This window comes from Rhinoderma darwinii, chromosome 2 (assembly GCF_050947455.1).
Source record: "Rhinoderma darwinii isolate aRhiDar2 chromosome 2, aRhiDar2.hap1, whole genome shotgun sequence".
In the NCBI taxonomy this organism is placed as follows: domain Eukaryota; kingdom Metazoa; phylum Chordata; class Amphibia; order Anura; family Rhinodermatidae; genus Rhinoderma; species Rhinoderma darwinii.
In genome coordinates, this window is record NC_134688.1 from 341,234,111 (window position 1) to 341,252,093 (window position 17,983).

At 41.2% G+C, this 17,983-nt stretch overlaps 1 protein-coding gene across 2 annotated transcripts in view; it reads right to left on the reverse strand.

Annotated features, from left to right (window-relative positions):
- Nucleotides 1–17,983, reverse strand: part of SRGAP2 (SLIT-ROBO Rho GTPase activating protein 2) — a 130,292-nt gene that overhangs the window by 26,212 nt on the left and 86,097 nt on the right. For both annotated transcript variants that reach the window (XM_075853715.1, XM_075853714.1), the window contains exons 5-11: nucleotides 17,543–17,605; nucleotides 13,023–13,238; nucleotides 12,753–12,881; nucleotides 9,317–9,538; nucleotides 8,467–8,568; nucleotides 3,807–4,004; nucleotides 2,135–2,219 (exon numbers count right to left, since the gene is read on the reverse strand). In XM_075853715.1, the coding sequence (XP_075709830.1) occupies nucleotides 2,135–2,219; nucleotides 3,807–4,004; nucleotides 8,467–8,568; nucleotides 9,317–9,538; nucleotides 12,753–12,881; nucleotides 13,023–13,238; nucleotides 17,543–17,605 (1,015 nt within the window). The remainder of the gene's footprint in view (nucleotides 1–2,134; nucleotides 2,220–3,806; nucleotides 4,005–8,466; nucleotides 8,569–9,316; nucleotides 9,539–12,752; nucleotides 12,882–13,022; nucleotides 13,239–17,542; nucleotides 17,606–17,983) is intronic.

The following is a 17,983-nucleotide window of genomic DNA, read 5'->3' on the forward strand; positions in this document are numbered from 1 at the left end:
TCCCGACACTTCGGTAACGTTTGTGTGGGAGTTAATGACAGCAAGCGTGATCTCGTGAGATCATGCTGTAAATGACAGCTTACAGCGTGATCCCGCAAGATCATGCTTGAGGTCATTAAGTCCCACACAAACGTTATCCCGTGTCTATTCACTGTCAAGACACTTCAGTAACGTTAATGTGGGTGTATGTGACTGCACATCATGATCTAGCAAGATCACTATGTGCTGAGTAAATGAATGGAGAGAAGTGTATGACGCGGATTGGTCAACGTTATACACTTCTCTCCACAACGCCCACTTGGTCAAAAAGTAAAAACACGCCCAGTTCGGCATTAAGAAATTCATTAGCATAAATCTAAAATAGGTCATAACGCCGTCAAAATTGGTCGTTTTTCTAAATAAAAAAAAAACTGCTGTAATCTACATTACAGCGCCGATCACATTATATAGAAGATAGGGCACTTATAATCTGGTGACCGAGCCTTTTTAAATCTCACTACATACCCCAAATTCTATTTTTGGAGTTTAATTAGTTGTAAAGCCTGCATTCATTTCATTGCCGTCTATCATGATGACCGGAGATATTATTTACATATTACCAACCTAAATGTAGTATGGTTAGTAAACCAACTGCAATTGAGCTTGTGTTTACCTTGGACAACCCAACCTCAGATTGTGGGTCCCCTAAGGCAGGCTAAAAATAAGGAAGCCCATTGTTGTAGTCTCCATAACTATTTGCATCCTGGTGGCTCAGTGGTTGGAACTGTTGCCTTGAAGCAATGGGGTCCAGGGCTCAAGTCTGTTCTCCCAGTGTTTGCATGAATTTTCTCCGTGTACTCAGGTTTACTCTCACCCTCCTAATAACATACTGATAGGATAATTAGCATCTTATGAAACTAAAAGTGCTTTTACACGGGCAGATATCGCCTGTGTTTACCACTCTTAAAATCGAGTGCCGATCGACATTGCAGTTCGTTTAAAGGGAGCAACGAGCGTCAATCAACAGAGTATGGACCGTTTAATATTGGGATGAATGATCGTTACTACGATCACTCCCTCCCATCCATTTGCATCATGTCGGCAGCACATATTCCTGTTTACACAGGGAGATGTGCTGCTGACTAGGGAGATTTTTTTTTTAGCTGCATAAAAGAGGTGATCAACTGATGAACGAGCGTTTCCCCGTTCATTGGCTGATCTTTGCTCTGTTTACACAGGACATTGATCGTGAACGAGCATTCACATCAATGATCGTTCACCAAATCATTGGCTGATGTAAAAGGGCCTTAACCCTAGTGTGTCTGAGATAGGGAAATTAGATAGTGAGCTCCAATGTGGACAGGGACAGATGTGAATTGCGATAATCACTGCACAGCGCTGTTGGCGCTATAAAAGAAGCGAAAATAGAAAAAAATTAATTTGTGGAAGAACCAAAGTATTTTTTTATCCACTAAAGCAATACCAGGCACCAAATAAAATCATTGGACGTGTAGGCACCAATTAATTTTCTACAATCCAGCAGAGATGAGAGTGGCTCTGGATGTGGCCTTTAGCTTTATCGAAGAGAGGCTGTTCAGCAGGGTACATAACAATGTGTGTTACAATATATTAAAAGGTACGACAACTCCCTCCATTGTGGGAGTTGACCATAGTGCCCCTGGTTATCAGTGTTCGATAATGGAGGCAGAAAAGTGGATAAATGGCCTAATAATTATTTGAAACAACTGTAACCACAAACCTTATGTAACCCCCAAGAGATCAGGATAGAAATGGTCCTGATGAGAACGGAATTTCTTTTTAGTATTTAAATAAAACTATAGGACACAATGACAAATAGGGCCAAAGTACAGGGAAAGACAAAGCGGACAAAAAGCATTACTGGCAACATAATAGTCGGAATAAAGGTTGTAATCTTAGAAAAAGTAAATGGAAGGAGGTTTGTAATTCTTCAATTCGTTTATTAGATATTCCAGACACTGATTTTGAGGTGGAATCTGACAACCGTTATTAGTGACCAGGTGACTACCAAAGTTTGTCACTCTAGATTATCATTGACCTTGTCAATGTGACTGATAGGCGTACCTCCCCACCCAGTTCCCAGATGAACATAAGAAATTGCTTCTGCCAGACTCACTCTCTCCCAGGGTCTTCTGTAACATGTCATGCTTGGCTTTCAGTTTTGTAATCAAATTTCGTCCCTCCAGGAATTCCTTCATCTTCTACAGAGAACAAAGAAGCAATAATTCATCAGCAACAACCAATCAGATTCTCAATGCCTCCCAGAGCTATTATACTTGACCCAGAAATATCTAATTAATTTCAAAGCTTTAATATACTTACGCGGATTGCACTTAAGGCAACACTTACTATGCACCCAAAAAGAATTTGGGAAATAAATGATAAGTCTTTCTGAAGATGAGAAAATCATGATATAGAAGCAGAACTCCTTTTAGAAAGTGTGGTCGACTCTAGAAATAGACTCCCAGCTGCAGGCAAAGGGCAGAGACTAATTCGGAAAGGGAATTGGAAAAACATTTTCACCTTCAAAATGAAAAAAGTGTTTGCACTCCTCCAGTACCAAAAAGAATATGACAAAGGCCTAGCGGCTAAGACATCTAAAAAAAGAAATAGCCAATTAACACCCCTTTCTACATGGAGAAAAGATATTAAATTCCAGGTTCACTTCAAAAAGTCTATTGTAAGAATTTAATAATCATATTTACCACCATACTGGAAATTTACAGATATCTGTCTACATTAACCCTTTTAACCGCCAAGGATGTATGTAATACAGTACCTTAAAATGATACCATACTTAAGGCTCTATCCCTTATATTCTAGTTGTTGCAACCGTTTAAAGCCCAGAATCCGAGAATTATAACGTCACTATAACATCTGTAACTTCAATATTCAGGAAGTAGCACTTGTTTAAAACGTCTGGGAGCAGGAGAAAAGGTTTTACTTCCTGGTTCTGTGTCTGCGTAGGGGAGGAGGCGCTGCAAGTGAGAGCAGTAAGAAACCTCACAGCCTCTTGTTATCTCTACTCGCTTGTTTAGGTTATACCCCCACCCCCTTAGGGTTCATTCAGACTAGCGTGTATCACGTCCGTGTGACGGCCGTTAAAACAACCGCTGTCACACTCACACGGACTCATGTATTTTGAATGTAGCCTTACTATTCAGAGATGATATGTACTCTCGGATTGTAACATATGGGAGGGGTAGAGGTTTCTTTTATTTGCTACTAAAGGGGCGAGAGAAGAGCAGTTGCTTATCTAATTCCTGCACCTTATTAGGTTATTTGTGGAGTCCAATGTTTACTGGCAACGCATATATTTTTGATCACTTCAGTTTAGGTGTTTTTATGAAGGTGTGTGCATGTTGACATAGGTCAAGATGTGCAGTGTTCTCACATGCCACCTATGCCTATTATTTTAGGAGGTGTGTGTCTCTGCGTTTGCAAATTTTTAGCCACCAACATGACTTTTTATGCATTTTTTTTTTACAAAACATGTTTTGATACAAAAACGCATGTAGGCTCCCATGAATGTAAAAAACTAGTCTATTTCAGAAAATTTGTGTTTATGAGAGTATAATATGATTGTTTTTCTTTATTTGTGCGTGTCAAAAGTGCGAAAATTGTCCCGAGACCCCTGGCACAAAGGGTCATAGATAGCACATTCAATATAACTTGAAAGCATTGGAACATTTTTCAGTCATACCATGTGATTAAATATACATTTTATAGTTTATTCAGATAAAGTTACTTAGGAAAATGGTGTTACTAACTTTACAGATCATACTTACAGTAAAGTAGAATTGCTCTGTCTCCTGCTGATTGGCACGCCGCTTGGCTATGCTCGGCTTGCTCATGTACGTCTCGGACACTGTGGACTTCACAGATTCCATAGAGTTACTATACTGGAAACAATCGGAAACATCGAAGTCCTCCACGCTCACCATGTCTTGAATGGTCTGTAATGTCGCTTCCATTGTCTTTTTAACCTTACAGGAAAATAAATATATACAAATTTAAATATTTTACAGTAAAGTTACACATATGTATATATATATATATATATATATATATATATACACATATGTATATATATATATATATATATATATATATATATATATATATATATATATATATATAATAGTGTGTATGTTTTCTGCAGGGGACACAATATTTTATATTCCTTGTAGAGTACGCAGAATTAACATATCAAGTATTACAGTATTTTCAGCCTAGGCTGTGCACACGTCCGAGTTATGGCTTTCCGTTAAACGGCTTTCTCATATGAGCAGAACGAGAAACCGGAGACACCAAATCGTCACATAACGGTGCCAGACAGAACCCACGCTATGCTATTTTGTTGGGTAAAAACGACTGAATCTGCAGATTTGAACAAGCCCTTACAATGGTCTTTCCTGGAGCATTGTAAATGGAAACTACATTCAGACGACATTGCTCCATATAGTGCTAATCTGTCGCACAAATGATGGCTAGCAGACCAAAACAACCAGTGTGCCCATTTCATTGGTTATCAGCCTTGGGGGCAAATTGAATCAAGCAGCGTGCGCAGTATTACTGAAGTGGACGTCTTCTAGTAGCTCTCCGCAGTGCTACATGCATGTTAACCCCTTTAATATTGTAACTCGATGGAGCAAATTATACGCAAAAACTGCTGGGCCTTCATCCCTAATAAAGCCTAATTGCAACATTGGCCTACACAGTGTCCTGTGTCGTGGACCTCCAACTCATTGAGGAGGCTCAGAATGGGACAACAGAAAAAACACACCGGCATCGACGTTCACATCTTTGCGTAGTTGGTCGGTTCACAGCATTTTCTGTCTTCAGTTCATATTGACTAAAATGCTCTATTTCAGTAAACGCTCAATTATCTCAACAAGCTTTATAACAGTTTTCTTTTATTTATTTTTTTACAACATTTAGAAAATGGATCGATTGCCATCTTTAGCTGCAGCTTCAACACTTGTAGTCTACCGTGTATATATATAGGAAGATGTATTCTGACATAATGAGAAATCCTCATGAATCTCAATAAAGGGAAATTCTACTTTACTTACGAGATACCGAATAAATTATCACTGGTAATAAATCAGTTGGGGGGGGGGGGAATTTGTACTCAGATTGCGAAGCAGAAAAAAAAAAAAAAGAAACCTTGAATAAGCATACCTCCTAACTGTCCCATTTTTCACAGAATTGTCTAGCCAAACGGACCTCCAAATGTGGCGAAGAGTGCAAATGAGCCCAAAAATGGGCATTTCTGGAAGGTCTTGTGTGGATTCTACGAATGTCCTGTGAATGGCGATTCAAGTTTAGGAGGTATGAATATGCATGGCTGGGTGAAAGCGCTATGTATTAGGAGGATGGCAGAACTTTCTCAGCCTAGCCAATGCTTTAGGAATATTTTAACAGCAGCTTAAAAAAATGACTATAGTGTGGTTTGCACTCTAGGACTTGTCAGTGCCACATAAAATAACAAATCTGAGCCATCTTGCCTTAGAACTCTGCATTGTGCAATTCCTCGGTTAGTCCTCCTGGAAATGTGCAGATGCATAAATTGACAACTGGGTGTTAGCATTCTCCTATAGGGACATGTCCCTTTGACAAGGGTAGTGGTAGGTATTTACTAAAACAGATATGTCAGGAGAGCGGATAGGTTATCTTTAAGGTGATGCGCTGCAACATAGGACTGTATGCTGCACTCCTTGCGACATAGGACTGTATGCTGCACTCCTTGCGACATAGGACTGTATGCTACACTTCATGTGTCATATTTGTTAAATCAATAAAAGTAATATAGATAAAAAGCACTCCACAACAGCGCACTTTCCACTCTCCACAGACACTGCAGCCTGGCTAATAAAGTCTGTTCTAGCACTATTCCTGCCACTGGAAGGGCTTGTCCACACGTAACGGAATTGCTGCAGAAAATTTCTGCAGCAACTCCGCAGGGACTAGCAGAAATTCCGCTGCGGGAAAAACGTATAATTTCCTGTGTTTTTTACTGCAGAAAATGGTGCGGATTTTGCGGTGTTTTTCTCAATACTGGGAGATGGTGATATCTCCTCCTCTGAAAAGCACAGCAATTCAGTCCACTTTCCGCAGTAGGAATTGACAATCTGTGCTACGAAAAATATACACTGCAGGTGAATTTCTGGATGAAAATTTTACGCAGCGTGTGGATGAGATTTGTTAAATCTCGCCCACTTTGTTGCTATTGTATTCTGCTGCGTATTTTTTGTCGTAAAATACGCAGCAATGCCGTTAAGTGTGGACAAGCCCTAAGCAGCTCTCCTTTTACTATGCTGTGCTCAAGGTGTAGGTTCACCTCTGGACATCATTTTACAGTTTACACATAGATAGAATCTAGTTGAGTAACTTTGAAAATACTTTGCAAATATATAGCTTTACTTATCTTGTACCGATCTAGAGTTACAAAGCGAATTATAGCCCAGAGGTGAAATCCCAGTCCCGCTTGTAGCTACTATAACCTTACTAACAGACATTTCTCTAACAACTTTGTTGAGATCATGTCCCTTTTACATGAGCCAATGATTGGGTGAACGAGAGTTTGTACGACTGCTCGTTCCCAATCATTGTCCTGTGGAAACAAGGAAGCGATCAGCCGATCTTTTGTGTAGTCATAAAAATGGTCGCTAGTCATAAGCACAACATATGCAGCTGACATTTTGCGAATGTAATGAGGAAGAATGATCGTAGTAACGTTAGTTACTTTTCATATTTCCAATCATTACTCTTTTGAATTAAGAAGACGAGCGCCGATCAACAAGCTGTATTGTCAATCGGCACTTGGAAATAGTTGGTAAACACGTGCAAATATCTGCCCGTGTAAAACTACCCTAATGCTCTTTGCTGCAGTACAAGATAAAGAACGCAAATTTGCTATATATATATATATATATATATATATATATATATATATATATATATATATATATATATAAATAAATGATAGGGTCTTTCTCAAATCATGGGAAGACATTAGCATCACAGTTACTTTATAAAATGATGCCTAGTGTACTTGACTACTTTGGTAATTCTTGCCCTTAAACAAGATGGTGTTTAAACATGAAGTTCTGTCTGAACACAATCCGAATGAGCGCCCAGTGTTGGCTTCTTGTGATGAACCAGTAGACTTGTATCATGCCCAGCAGCGTGTTCACCACACTAGATAATGGAACTATATCTACAAATGTAGATTATGATTAGATTTTAAATTGGATGAGCCCCTAAGTGAGATATGAAAATCGACATGCTTTTACTGATCAGGGGAAGATACTTTTTATGCTATTTTTGTGTGTATATTATGTGCATGCATTTTATGTATGTTACAAACAGGCTAAAAACACTTTGGCACTTCATTGCTTTTAACGATTGTATGCATGATAGATCAATTATTGTAAGTTATGAAGCATTTTAGATTTTATTTTTACTACTTACTAATTAATTGATTGCACTGTGATTCTATTTATATTCACCAATTTCACTATGTTAAAACTTTGCACATTTCGGTTAATATGAGAGGACACAGAGTTGGCGTTCTGAGGTTTGCACCCACAATGTTAGGGGGTTTTACACAGGACTATTATCGGGCAGACTAGCGTTCATATAATGCTCGTTGCCAATAATTGACCTGTGTAAACAGTGGAACGATCAGCAGATGAACGAGCAAACACTCGATCATCTGCTGGTCGCATCGTTTTAAGTAAAAGATTATCGTTGTCGGCAGCACATCTCCCTGTGTAAACAGGGAGACGATCTGCCGACATGATGATAATGTATGGGGACGAGCGATCGGAGTAATGACCGCTCGTCCCCATCCATAGCTCCGTGTGACAGGAGCAAGCGAGCGCCGATCAACGATGTCTCGTTGATCGGCGTTCGATGCACCGGCCGCTTATCGGCCGGTGTAAAAGGGCCTTTACAGTGCTGATCAACATCCTATTGTTAAATATGTAACAATAGGATGATGAGCAGCATCTGAACTACCACCTGAGTGGCACTGAGATGCTATTTACAACCACTTGTTTCACTATATTACGGTTTGAGAAAGGACCTAGTATAGTGGGCTGAACCACACAGGGTAAACCTACATGTTAAAAAACTGTAGCGTGAAAACCTCTTCGGCACACACACCATAGGAAATCCTTTTTTTTGTGAGACGTCTCTGCATAGAAATGCGTAATTGGCTATGCTTTTCTATAAAGCAACAATAAAAAATATACCGACGTACAGAATACCAGCATGATGGCGGCCAAAAGGACACTCCGCTTCAGAATACGTTTTTCCTGGCGTACATGCCAAACTTAGGGCTTGAACGCAATGTGTACACAACCTTATCTCTATTGGAGATTTTTGGGGGTCCTCTTGATCTACTAGAATAAAGGCAAAAAGGTAGAAACTACTACATACCTCCTCATTTTCTATGTGTAATGTGGACAAGCGACATTGCAGCTGCTGGCACCTCTGAGACAACTCTCCCTGTAGAGGCTGCTGCGCACACAGCTGAGCGACCTAAAGACCAATAAAGAATTAGTTACGGACTAACAACGTTAATAGCGAACTGCAATATATAAATATGTACCGTACACATTATGCGGAATAATGACAAATTGACCTTCTCTTTCCACATTTCTCATTTGTAAGTGCAGTATATGACAAACTGTATCTTTTTCACTTCAACTTCCCAACCCCAAAAATCTTACTTACTTGGTATGCCACAACATGGATTTCTTGGAGTCTTTCCGGTTTTCTTCATCTGGATATTTTAAATTGAACGGCCTTACAACAAATAGTGTCGGGTCCAATTCATCATCAAGATAAATAAATGCTTCCTTACAAAATCCATGTAAGTATATGGAGGGCAACACCATGACCCACGCACCTCCGGCCGGTTGGTTGCCATGGACATAAGGAAGCAGGCAGTGGGAACCCCGAGGTCCCGCATTGTGGCACCAGAAGTAGTAAAGATTTTTTGGGGGGTTTTAGTAGATAAGAAAAATGGGTCAGTTTCCTACCTATCTCAATTTTCAGCTTTTACCTAGAGTCTCACTTCAATCACAAAGTTTATCCTTTACTGAACACCAAAGGAAGTTTTACAGGCTTTAAAAGTGATTTGGCCACCATCTTGACTATTAAGTAGCCAACAAGATAATTGAAATTGTTTGCCAAGTCAGGGCCTTTACAAATGTATCCGTGGACCTTACGTTTTTAGTTTACATGACATATGTTCTTATAGTGAGTGCAATGTAATTATACTTACTGTATCCCCCATGTGCGGCTGGAACTCAAACCGCACAGGCGGGCAGAAGACACTGTTTGAGGTTTCCATGAGACGTTGCTTGTCTGAAGTAGCATCTAGGTTTTCTGCGGCATTCTCCAAGGCCTCCAGTCCCTCCTGCTTAGAGTGCTGCAGGTTGAATTCAGCAGAGAGGAAGGTACGCAGAGCACGATGCAAGCTCGAGTGGTAGCCCAGGTCACAGCACTGTAACAGGATAATAAATGTAGATCTAATATTAATATACATACCATAACCATGCATGGGTCTCACATATTCTGCATGATCTAACCAGTTGCTAGATTATTAGCACTCCATGGAAATTGGTCCTAAGCATCAGGGGTCGACATGTCAGAGTAGAACCCAGTGCAAGAATGTCAAACTTGAGAACAAAAAACATGCAACGTTTAATCCTCTACTACCCATTTAACTGGACTATCACAGTTTATTCTTATTTTTATAGTATTTATTCTTTGTAAAAAATAAAAAAAATTGATCAACCCATATTATCCTTGTAGTTAGTTCTCATCACATTCACATTTTCCAGACATTATGCTCACCATTCATATACGTAGCTATATTTATTCACTTGTACACATAATTTGCCCAAGTCATTATTTCCTAGCCTTCCCTTCACATTCACAACACCTTGATGAGTTCCACAATGGTACAGACCAGTGGCTATTCATTTTAGCGACTAATTTTTGCGATTTTGTTCCGTGTTTTGGCAGTGTAACATTTTATTCCTTTTGAAGTGCCTTTACTTTTACCCCTAAAAAAGGACACATTTGAGATTCTAAATATATAATTGCACCAATACTTTGATAAAACAATGTATGTTACATAATAAAGCCTATACATAACGGTATAATTTAATATTATTTGTAGCCTCTTCCAAATAATACTAAAGATGAATACAAATTGGAGGATCTAACAGCATAATAAAGACACACATTTATTATGACGTTAGATTCTCAGATTTGTCTGTATGATCTAGTCTTCTTTTGGAGAGGCTACAACTAGGATTGGATTACACGGTTATGTAGAAGCTTTATATTTGCATTCCTATTTATTATTGTGCAATTGGTGCAGTGTGAATGCCCTTTCAATGCTCTGTAAGGTTCTGAACCTTTATGAGCCCTAGATATCAATGCAAGGTTTACATATTTAAACACGCAGCTATCATGCCCATCCTCAAGAAGCCATCCATCGACTTGCCTTCTTTGTCTAACTATTGCTCCATCTCATTACTGCCATTTGCTTCTACAACAGGTCTACCTTGAACGCTTACCTCACCTCTCATCCAAATTTATTTTCGACCGTCTGCAATTTGGCTTTGGACCCCAGCACTCTACTGAAATGGTCCTAACCAAAGTGACAAAGCCTCACAACATTACCGTTCCTCTTTCTAGACCAGTTCTCTGTCTTCATGAGGCCCTTAAAACTGCTGACAGTGATATAAGGGCGGGGGAGGGCATTAAAAACATACCTTTTAACCATGTTCAATTTAACCCAAGGCCACGATCGCAAGAGACACTAAGGTAGGCACTTGACGCGCAAGTGCTGCTGCCCAGCACGCTTCCAGCCCGCCACCTCTGCTTTGAATGATAGCTCTAGCGGTCCACTGATTGGCCGCTAGACTGTCGCTTAGAGCAGAGTGGCTATTGCGATCGACGTGACAGAGGAATCAAACGTCTGTTTCTCGGTAATGCGACTTGCATGACCGAGACATAAAGGTATGTTTACAATGCCCTTCCCCTACCCTAAATTACTCGGTCAGCAGTTTTGAGGCCTAAAAACTGCTGACATATTCCCCTTCCCCATTTTAATTTTACTGCCTATTCCAGCCCAGAGTGTCAGAGATGTTTTTATTGCTATACCAGCAAAAGTGATGTAGACATTTTCCTATGTGAATGTATAACAGAACCCATGAATCATCAACCTCTGAATGTCATTTACAGCAAGAGAGTCTTTGCATTATCGAAGTGCATTCCACAAACATACTGGAGCTATGCATTAGATCAGTGTATATACTGTAATGGATATTGGTTCAGCATAGTAGTGCTTAGATTCTCAACCAGTGGTAAGTATACTCCAAGGGTACATGCCATGTCTCTAGGGGGTACTCACATTGTGCTCAAGTTAAGCTTTTAATAGGCAAGGCAGTGTTAGATCATAGCATTGGGGGTATTTTGATTACATTTGTTTAAATAAGGGGTACTTTGCTTCCCAAAGTTGAGAAACACTGCTTTAGTGCAATGTCGTTTTTTATTCATTAAAATGTAAGGCAACATGTTGTTTGTATGAAGTCATCCCTTGTGTGATTGGCAGTTGGTTGGAAATTCACAAAAACATCAACCTAGGCCTGGGCAATTCATCGAAAAATAATCTAAATCGAAATTCAGTGCAATTAAAATCGACGTCATCTCACGAATTTTGGTTTTATCAATTATTTTTTCCAGGTTTAAACTGTATCTGCATCTTCAGGACGCAGATACAGCTGAATCCAGTGGTAGAGCAGGGGACTGTGAGGTCCCTGCTCTACCATTCACTATGTATCACCGGACACGAAGCAGTGACGTCATCGCGCCTGTCTGTGCCGCACAGACCGGCGGAACAGAGGGATCTCCTCTACTAGTCGTTGGAACGGGGTTAGGGGAGTATGCATATTATTATATCATGCACTATGGGGGCAGCTAAACGGGCATTATACAGCGTGGGAGCAGCTATGGGGGACTTTATACTGTGTGGGGTGCAGCTATGAGGGCATTATACGGTGTGGAAGTCAATTATGGGGGCATTATACTATGTGGAGGCCGCTATGAGGGCATTATAGTGTGGGGGGGGCAGTTATGGGGCATTATACTGTGTGGAGGGCAGTTATGGATGGCATGATACTGTGTGGGGGTATTATACTGTGTGAGGGCATTATACTGTGTGGTGGCCGCTATTGGGGCATTATACTGTATGGAGGGCAACTTTAGGGGCATTATACTATGTAGCGGCAGTTATAGGGGCATTATAATGCGTGGGGGCAGCTATGGGGCATTATACTGTGTGCGGAGCACTATACGGTGTGGGGACAGTGTCATGGGGTAGATTATATACAGCAGTATACAGCAGGCTCAGGGAATTAATTCAATGTTGTAGCATGCAAATAGGGGGCATGGCATGCAAAAAGGGGTGTGCCCTAAATAATCATTCGATAATCGTAATCGAGGTTACACGTTCAATTAATCGTGATTTTGATTTAGGTCATAGTTGCCCAGCCCTACATCAACCCTGACAAAAAATTTAACGCGCCACACAACATCTCCGTGTATTTTTCTAAGCAATTTTATCAGTGTTCGAAAATAATTAGGGTTCACCATTTACTCATTTACATGGTATAAGAAAACTCTGGCTATACAGCGATACTTACATCAATGAGGTCAGACAAGTCATGGATGTAGTATTTAAAGACAGATGCATTAGTGGCTTCCAGTGCCAGTACATACTCATTACGAGCCTTGATAGCCTTCACCTTGTTTTCTGTGTATTTGGCTTGACGCTGGAAAAACAAAAAAGTAAAAGGGATGTGCTAAGACTCTGAGGCCTACAGACAGAGTGATAATGGCACTTGTAATCGTGCCAAACAGAGAGCCAGGAAAGGCAATTAAATGCAATAATTAGCAAAAATTATCATTTTTACCTTCTCTTTCATCTTTTCAATTTTTCTAACCGAGCTGCGCCTAATGTGTTTTTCATCTAAGCGGACACTGGTGGCGGCGTCTGGGGAACGAGGGGTTTGGCGATCTTCCTGTCTCACCGACCGACTCATTTGCTTCTCCTCCTGTTTCTCTGCCTCCTTCAGCTTACTTTGTGCTGATATGCTATCGGCGTTATACATGTGATAGGTTTTCATTACCTAAATAAAACCAAAAAATTAATCCTTTAAAAACATTAGGGTATGCGATAGTGGTGTAGTCGAGAAGTGCATTACGATCTCATTAAACGGTGCAGCAAAACGGATATGCATGACATCTGGGATTGTATTGCAATTCTGGGGGAATTTATTATATTTTTTTCTATAAAACGGTTTTGTATTGGAAACCACATATGCATGACAATCAAAAATGGCTTATTTTTTTCAGTTCAATGACAAAAGCCACAAAATATGTTACACCTACAGTATGCAGCAATTTCTATAACTGCAGCAGAAAATAATAATACTAATAAAAAAAAATATGGATGGAACATTCAGAGTCCCACTCACTAAACTGATGCAACTGGCTAAAGCAGCCAACTTGCATCACAAATGCCCTGTGTGAACCTGGACTAAAAATAATATCTGGAAAAGTGTGCATTACACACCGTTCAGTGACATCAAAACCACCTGCCTAATGTTGTGTAGGTCCCCCGGATGTCGCAAAAACAGCTCTGACCCATTGAGGCATGGACTCCAAGACTTCTGATGGTGTCCTATGGTATCTGGCACAAGCAGATCCTGTAAGACCTGTAAGTTGCGAAGTGGGGCCTCCATGGAGCGGACTTGTTTTTGCAGCACATCCAACAGATACTTGATCAGACTGAGCTCTGGAGAATTTAGAGGCCAAGTCAACACCTTGTCAGGTTTGTCATACCATTCCCAAACAATTTCAGAAGTACAAAGGGGCACATTAGTCTGCTGATAGAGGCAAATTCTATTAGGGAACACAGTTGCCATAAAGGGGTGTACTTGGTCTAAAGCAATGTTTAGATCGGTGGTACGTGTCATAGTAACATCCACATAAATGCTAGGGCCCAAAGTTCCCCTGTAGAATATTGCCCAGAGCATCACAGTGCCTCCGCCGACTTGCCTTCTTACCATATGGTACCAGGATGCACGCGGTTACCAAGGTAAGCAACACACATGCACCTGGCTGTCCACACAACATAAAAGAAAATGTGATTCATCAGACCTGCCATTTTGTAGATGCTCAGGTACAGTCGTCTTAGTCATCACAATTTGACCCTTCTCAAAGTCGCTCATATCCTTACGCTTGCCCATTTTCACTGCTTCCAACAAATCAACTTGAAGAACGGGCGGTTCACTTGCTGCCCAATATATCCCATTCCTTGACAGGCACCAATGAGCACCAAGATAATGAATCAATGTTATTCACTTCACCAGTCAGTGGTTTTCACCCTTTAAGGACGCAGCGTATTTTGGGTCTTCAAAACGCAGCGGTTTTTTTTTGTAAAGTTTTTTTCGTCGTCGCATTCCAAGAGCCATAATTTATTTTCCTGACAACGTAGTTGCTTGAGGACATTTTTTTATTTTCAAATATTTTTTTTTGCTGAAGGAGTTGTAATTTTTAATGGTTTAATTTTAGCGTACATACAATTATTTAAGTTTCTGCTAAAAAAAAAAAATTTGGGTGGGGGTTTAAAAATAAATCAATTTTTTTTTTTTTTTACGCAATGTGCCTTTTGGCATAAATAATGTTAACTTTATTCTACGGGTCGTTACAATTGTGGCAATAACAAATATGTGTATATTTTGTTCTAGTAATTTTGCACAATAAAAACAGGATTTATAAAAGAACAAAAAACCCTATTTGTGTCGCCGCATTCTGGGAGTCATAACTTTTTTTAAATCTAAAGCTTTTTTTATTCCACGCATTATTGCCTGCCAGTGTATAACAGTTGTGCCTTTGTTAGACCCCCCGCAGTGGCGTAACTACCGCAGTAGCAGCCATAGCAGATGCTACAGGGCCCGTGGCATGAGGGGGCCCGTGCCGTCCGCCCGACACTGCCCGGCCTCTAACACTTATGGGCCAGGGGGGACACGGGCCCTCTCATGCCCGGTGGAGTCGCTAGCACCGCATTGACTTGGCCCTGCCAATCAGCGCCTTTCAATAATGCTAGCTGTGTGAGGACGTCAGCACGCCGCTTGAGTCCTTCAGCTCCAGCAGACATGCTCAGAAGAGAGCAGGTCTGCATTGCCACCGGATGGTGCGGGAACGGGATCATGCAAGTATGTAAAGATTTATTTTTTTAATAATAAATCTGTGAGTGGTATTATCTACAGGGGGGGGGGGCTCTATATGTGGGGATGTGGAGCACTATCTATAGGGGGAGCTATTTGTAGGGCACTGTGTATAGGGGTGGGCTACCTGTGGGGCACTATCTACAGGGGGGCTATATGTAAGGCACCATATACAGGGGGAGCTATATGTGAGGCATTATCTACAGAGGTTGGCTATATGTGGAGCACTATCTATAGGGAAAGCTATATGTAGGGCAGCACAGTGGCTCAGTGGTTAGCACTATTGCCTTGCAGCTCTGGAGTTCATACGTGGGCACTATCTACAGGGGCTTCTATGTAGGGCACTAGCTACAGAAGCTCTATGGTGGTCGCTAGCTACAGGGGGGCCATGGGGGCACTATCTATAGGGGGCACGGTGTGTGTGGGACACAGTGTATGGCACTATTATAGTTAGAGGAGCAGGGTATGGTGCTATTATATTTAGAGGTGTTTTAGAGAATTTTATCTTTGTTTATAGGTGCAGAAACGTTTGAAAAAGTGAGAAGCTGAAGACATCTGAGCGGCAAACTGCAGAAATGGGTCATGGCCGGGAGAAATCCATCATAGAGGTCTGGACCGGATGGAGAAGAAAAGAACTCGAATCTGAGATGTCACCGGTGAGTCACTTAATGTAAATGTTTATTCTGCCTCTAATCAGTAATGTAGTCCATGTATGATCTGCAGCGAGTTGATGGGTGGTTTGATTTTTTTAGGCACTATATACAGGGGGGGGGGGCAAGGTGGCACTATATACAAGTGGGGAGCAGAATGGCACTATATACTAGGGGGCTGTATGGTACTATGTACAGGGGGGGCTGTGTGGCACTATACACAAGGGGGAGCTGCGTGGCACAACTAAAGGGGGCTGTGTGGCACTATTTACAAGGGGGAGGGCTGTGCCGCTATCGACGGGGGGCTGTGTGTGGCACTATCTATTAAGGGGTGGGGCTGTGTGGCACTATCTACTAAGGGGGCTGTGTGGCACTATATACAAGGTAGGGGGGCTGTGTGATGCTATATACAGGGGGGGGGCTTTATGGCGATATCTACAGGGGGCCTGTATGGCACTATCCAGAAGTAGGGTGTGATACTGTAGACAGTGTTATACGGACCCCATGTAGACAGAGGGGCCGTATGGCACAATCTACAGGGGGGCTGCGTATGGCACCTGGGGGGGCCCAGTCAAAAGTTTGCTATGGGGCCCAGTCTTTCCTAGTTACGCCTCTGGACCCTCGGCTGATACAGTAAACCAACAGCATCCCGCGATCGCATGGGTGCCAATGGGCTGACAGGTGGAGCCCTGTCTTCTGTCAAACACATTAGGAGCCGCGGTCGCTATTGACAGCAGCATCGAAGGTATTAAACGGCCATTCGAGCGAGATGTGGGCTGTGAAATGCAGCCGACACCCACAAGTGATGGCGCAAGCACAGCGCCTGAGCCCGCACCATCACTGTTACGTAATAGCAGTATGCAGGTTCATGGGAATGAGCCGCAACGTACTATTATTACTATGACACCACTATACATAAAAAACAGGTTGGATTACGGTGTATAAAAACACAACGTCCCTTATACTATACAATTTATAGTCGCAACATTCCCAATTATGAGGTTGCAAATGACAGGTAATATGAATGCCAGTCAAAACTACCTTTTCCCAAGCGAGTCTGGAGTTAATGGTCTAATCGGGTTATTCCATCTTTTGAATAATGAAATAATAATTGAATAATTGATGCAAAACCAAAAAAAAAACACAAAAAAACACCAACAGGACTACACTGCGATTGTCTGTCGTACATCAGGAACAATGACAACTAGGAATTGGAAAGCCGTTCTCCAGCACTGTAAGCCAAGAATTGCAGTGTAATATAGGCACACGTCAATGCTGGAAGCTCAAGCATTTTTTAATAAAGAGAAATGATTATTATTAATGATGTTACTCAGCGCTGCTTTTATCTGATTAAGTGGACCAAGATCAAACCACATTCTCCACAATCACAACAATCTCCGAAACCAGTGAAGAATGAATTCAACAAACAATAGGCTTGTATGGACAGAGAAGAGAGATGAGCTTGTGGCCATTGTTCTTCTGGGTAATTTCAGAACGCTGTATAACCCCAGTAGGAGTTCAATAACCATGATGCAAATCCCCAGGACTTACCGTGTAGAGCTCATTTAACACTTTCATGAGGTCCTCCTGCAGCTGCAGACCAATCTCCTTACTCTGCAAAGGCACAAAGAACATTGTGGGTATTTAAATAATGCATTTTAGGACATAAAAACATATGGCAAGGCACAAAGATGGAATAGACCTCCTGGGGTCCGCTACATTAACATCAAAAAGCAATCACAATATAGACTATACCTGTCCAGGAATATACATTCTACCCAGCTGTTATATACCTTAAAGGGGTTGTCTGGTCAAGAAAGAACAAATTTCAAATACCCTATTAAAGGCATTCTAAAATAATAGAGGGAAGTTCTTAAAGACCACCATCAATAAGCCGTGCAGTAAAACTAATTGAATCTAGTATTTACGGGACCTGACATGTGCCAGATTAGCAAACTTTCCGTCAGACTGTCATAGAAATATAGCGCTAGA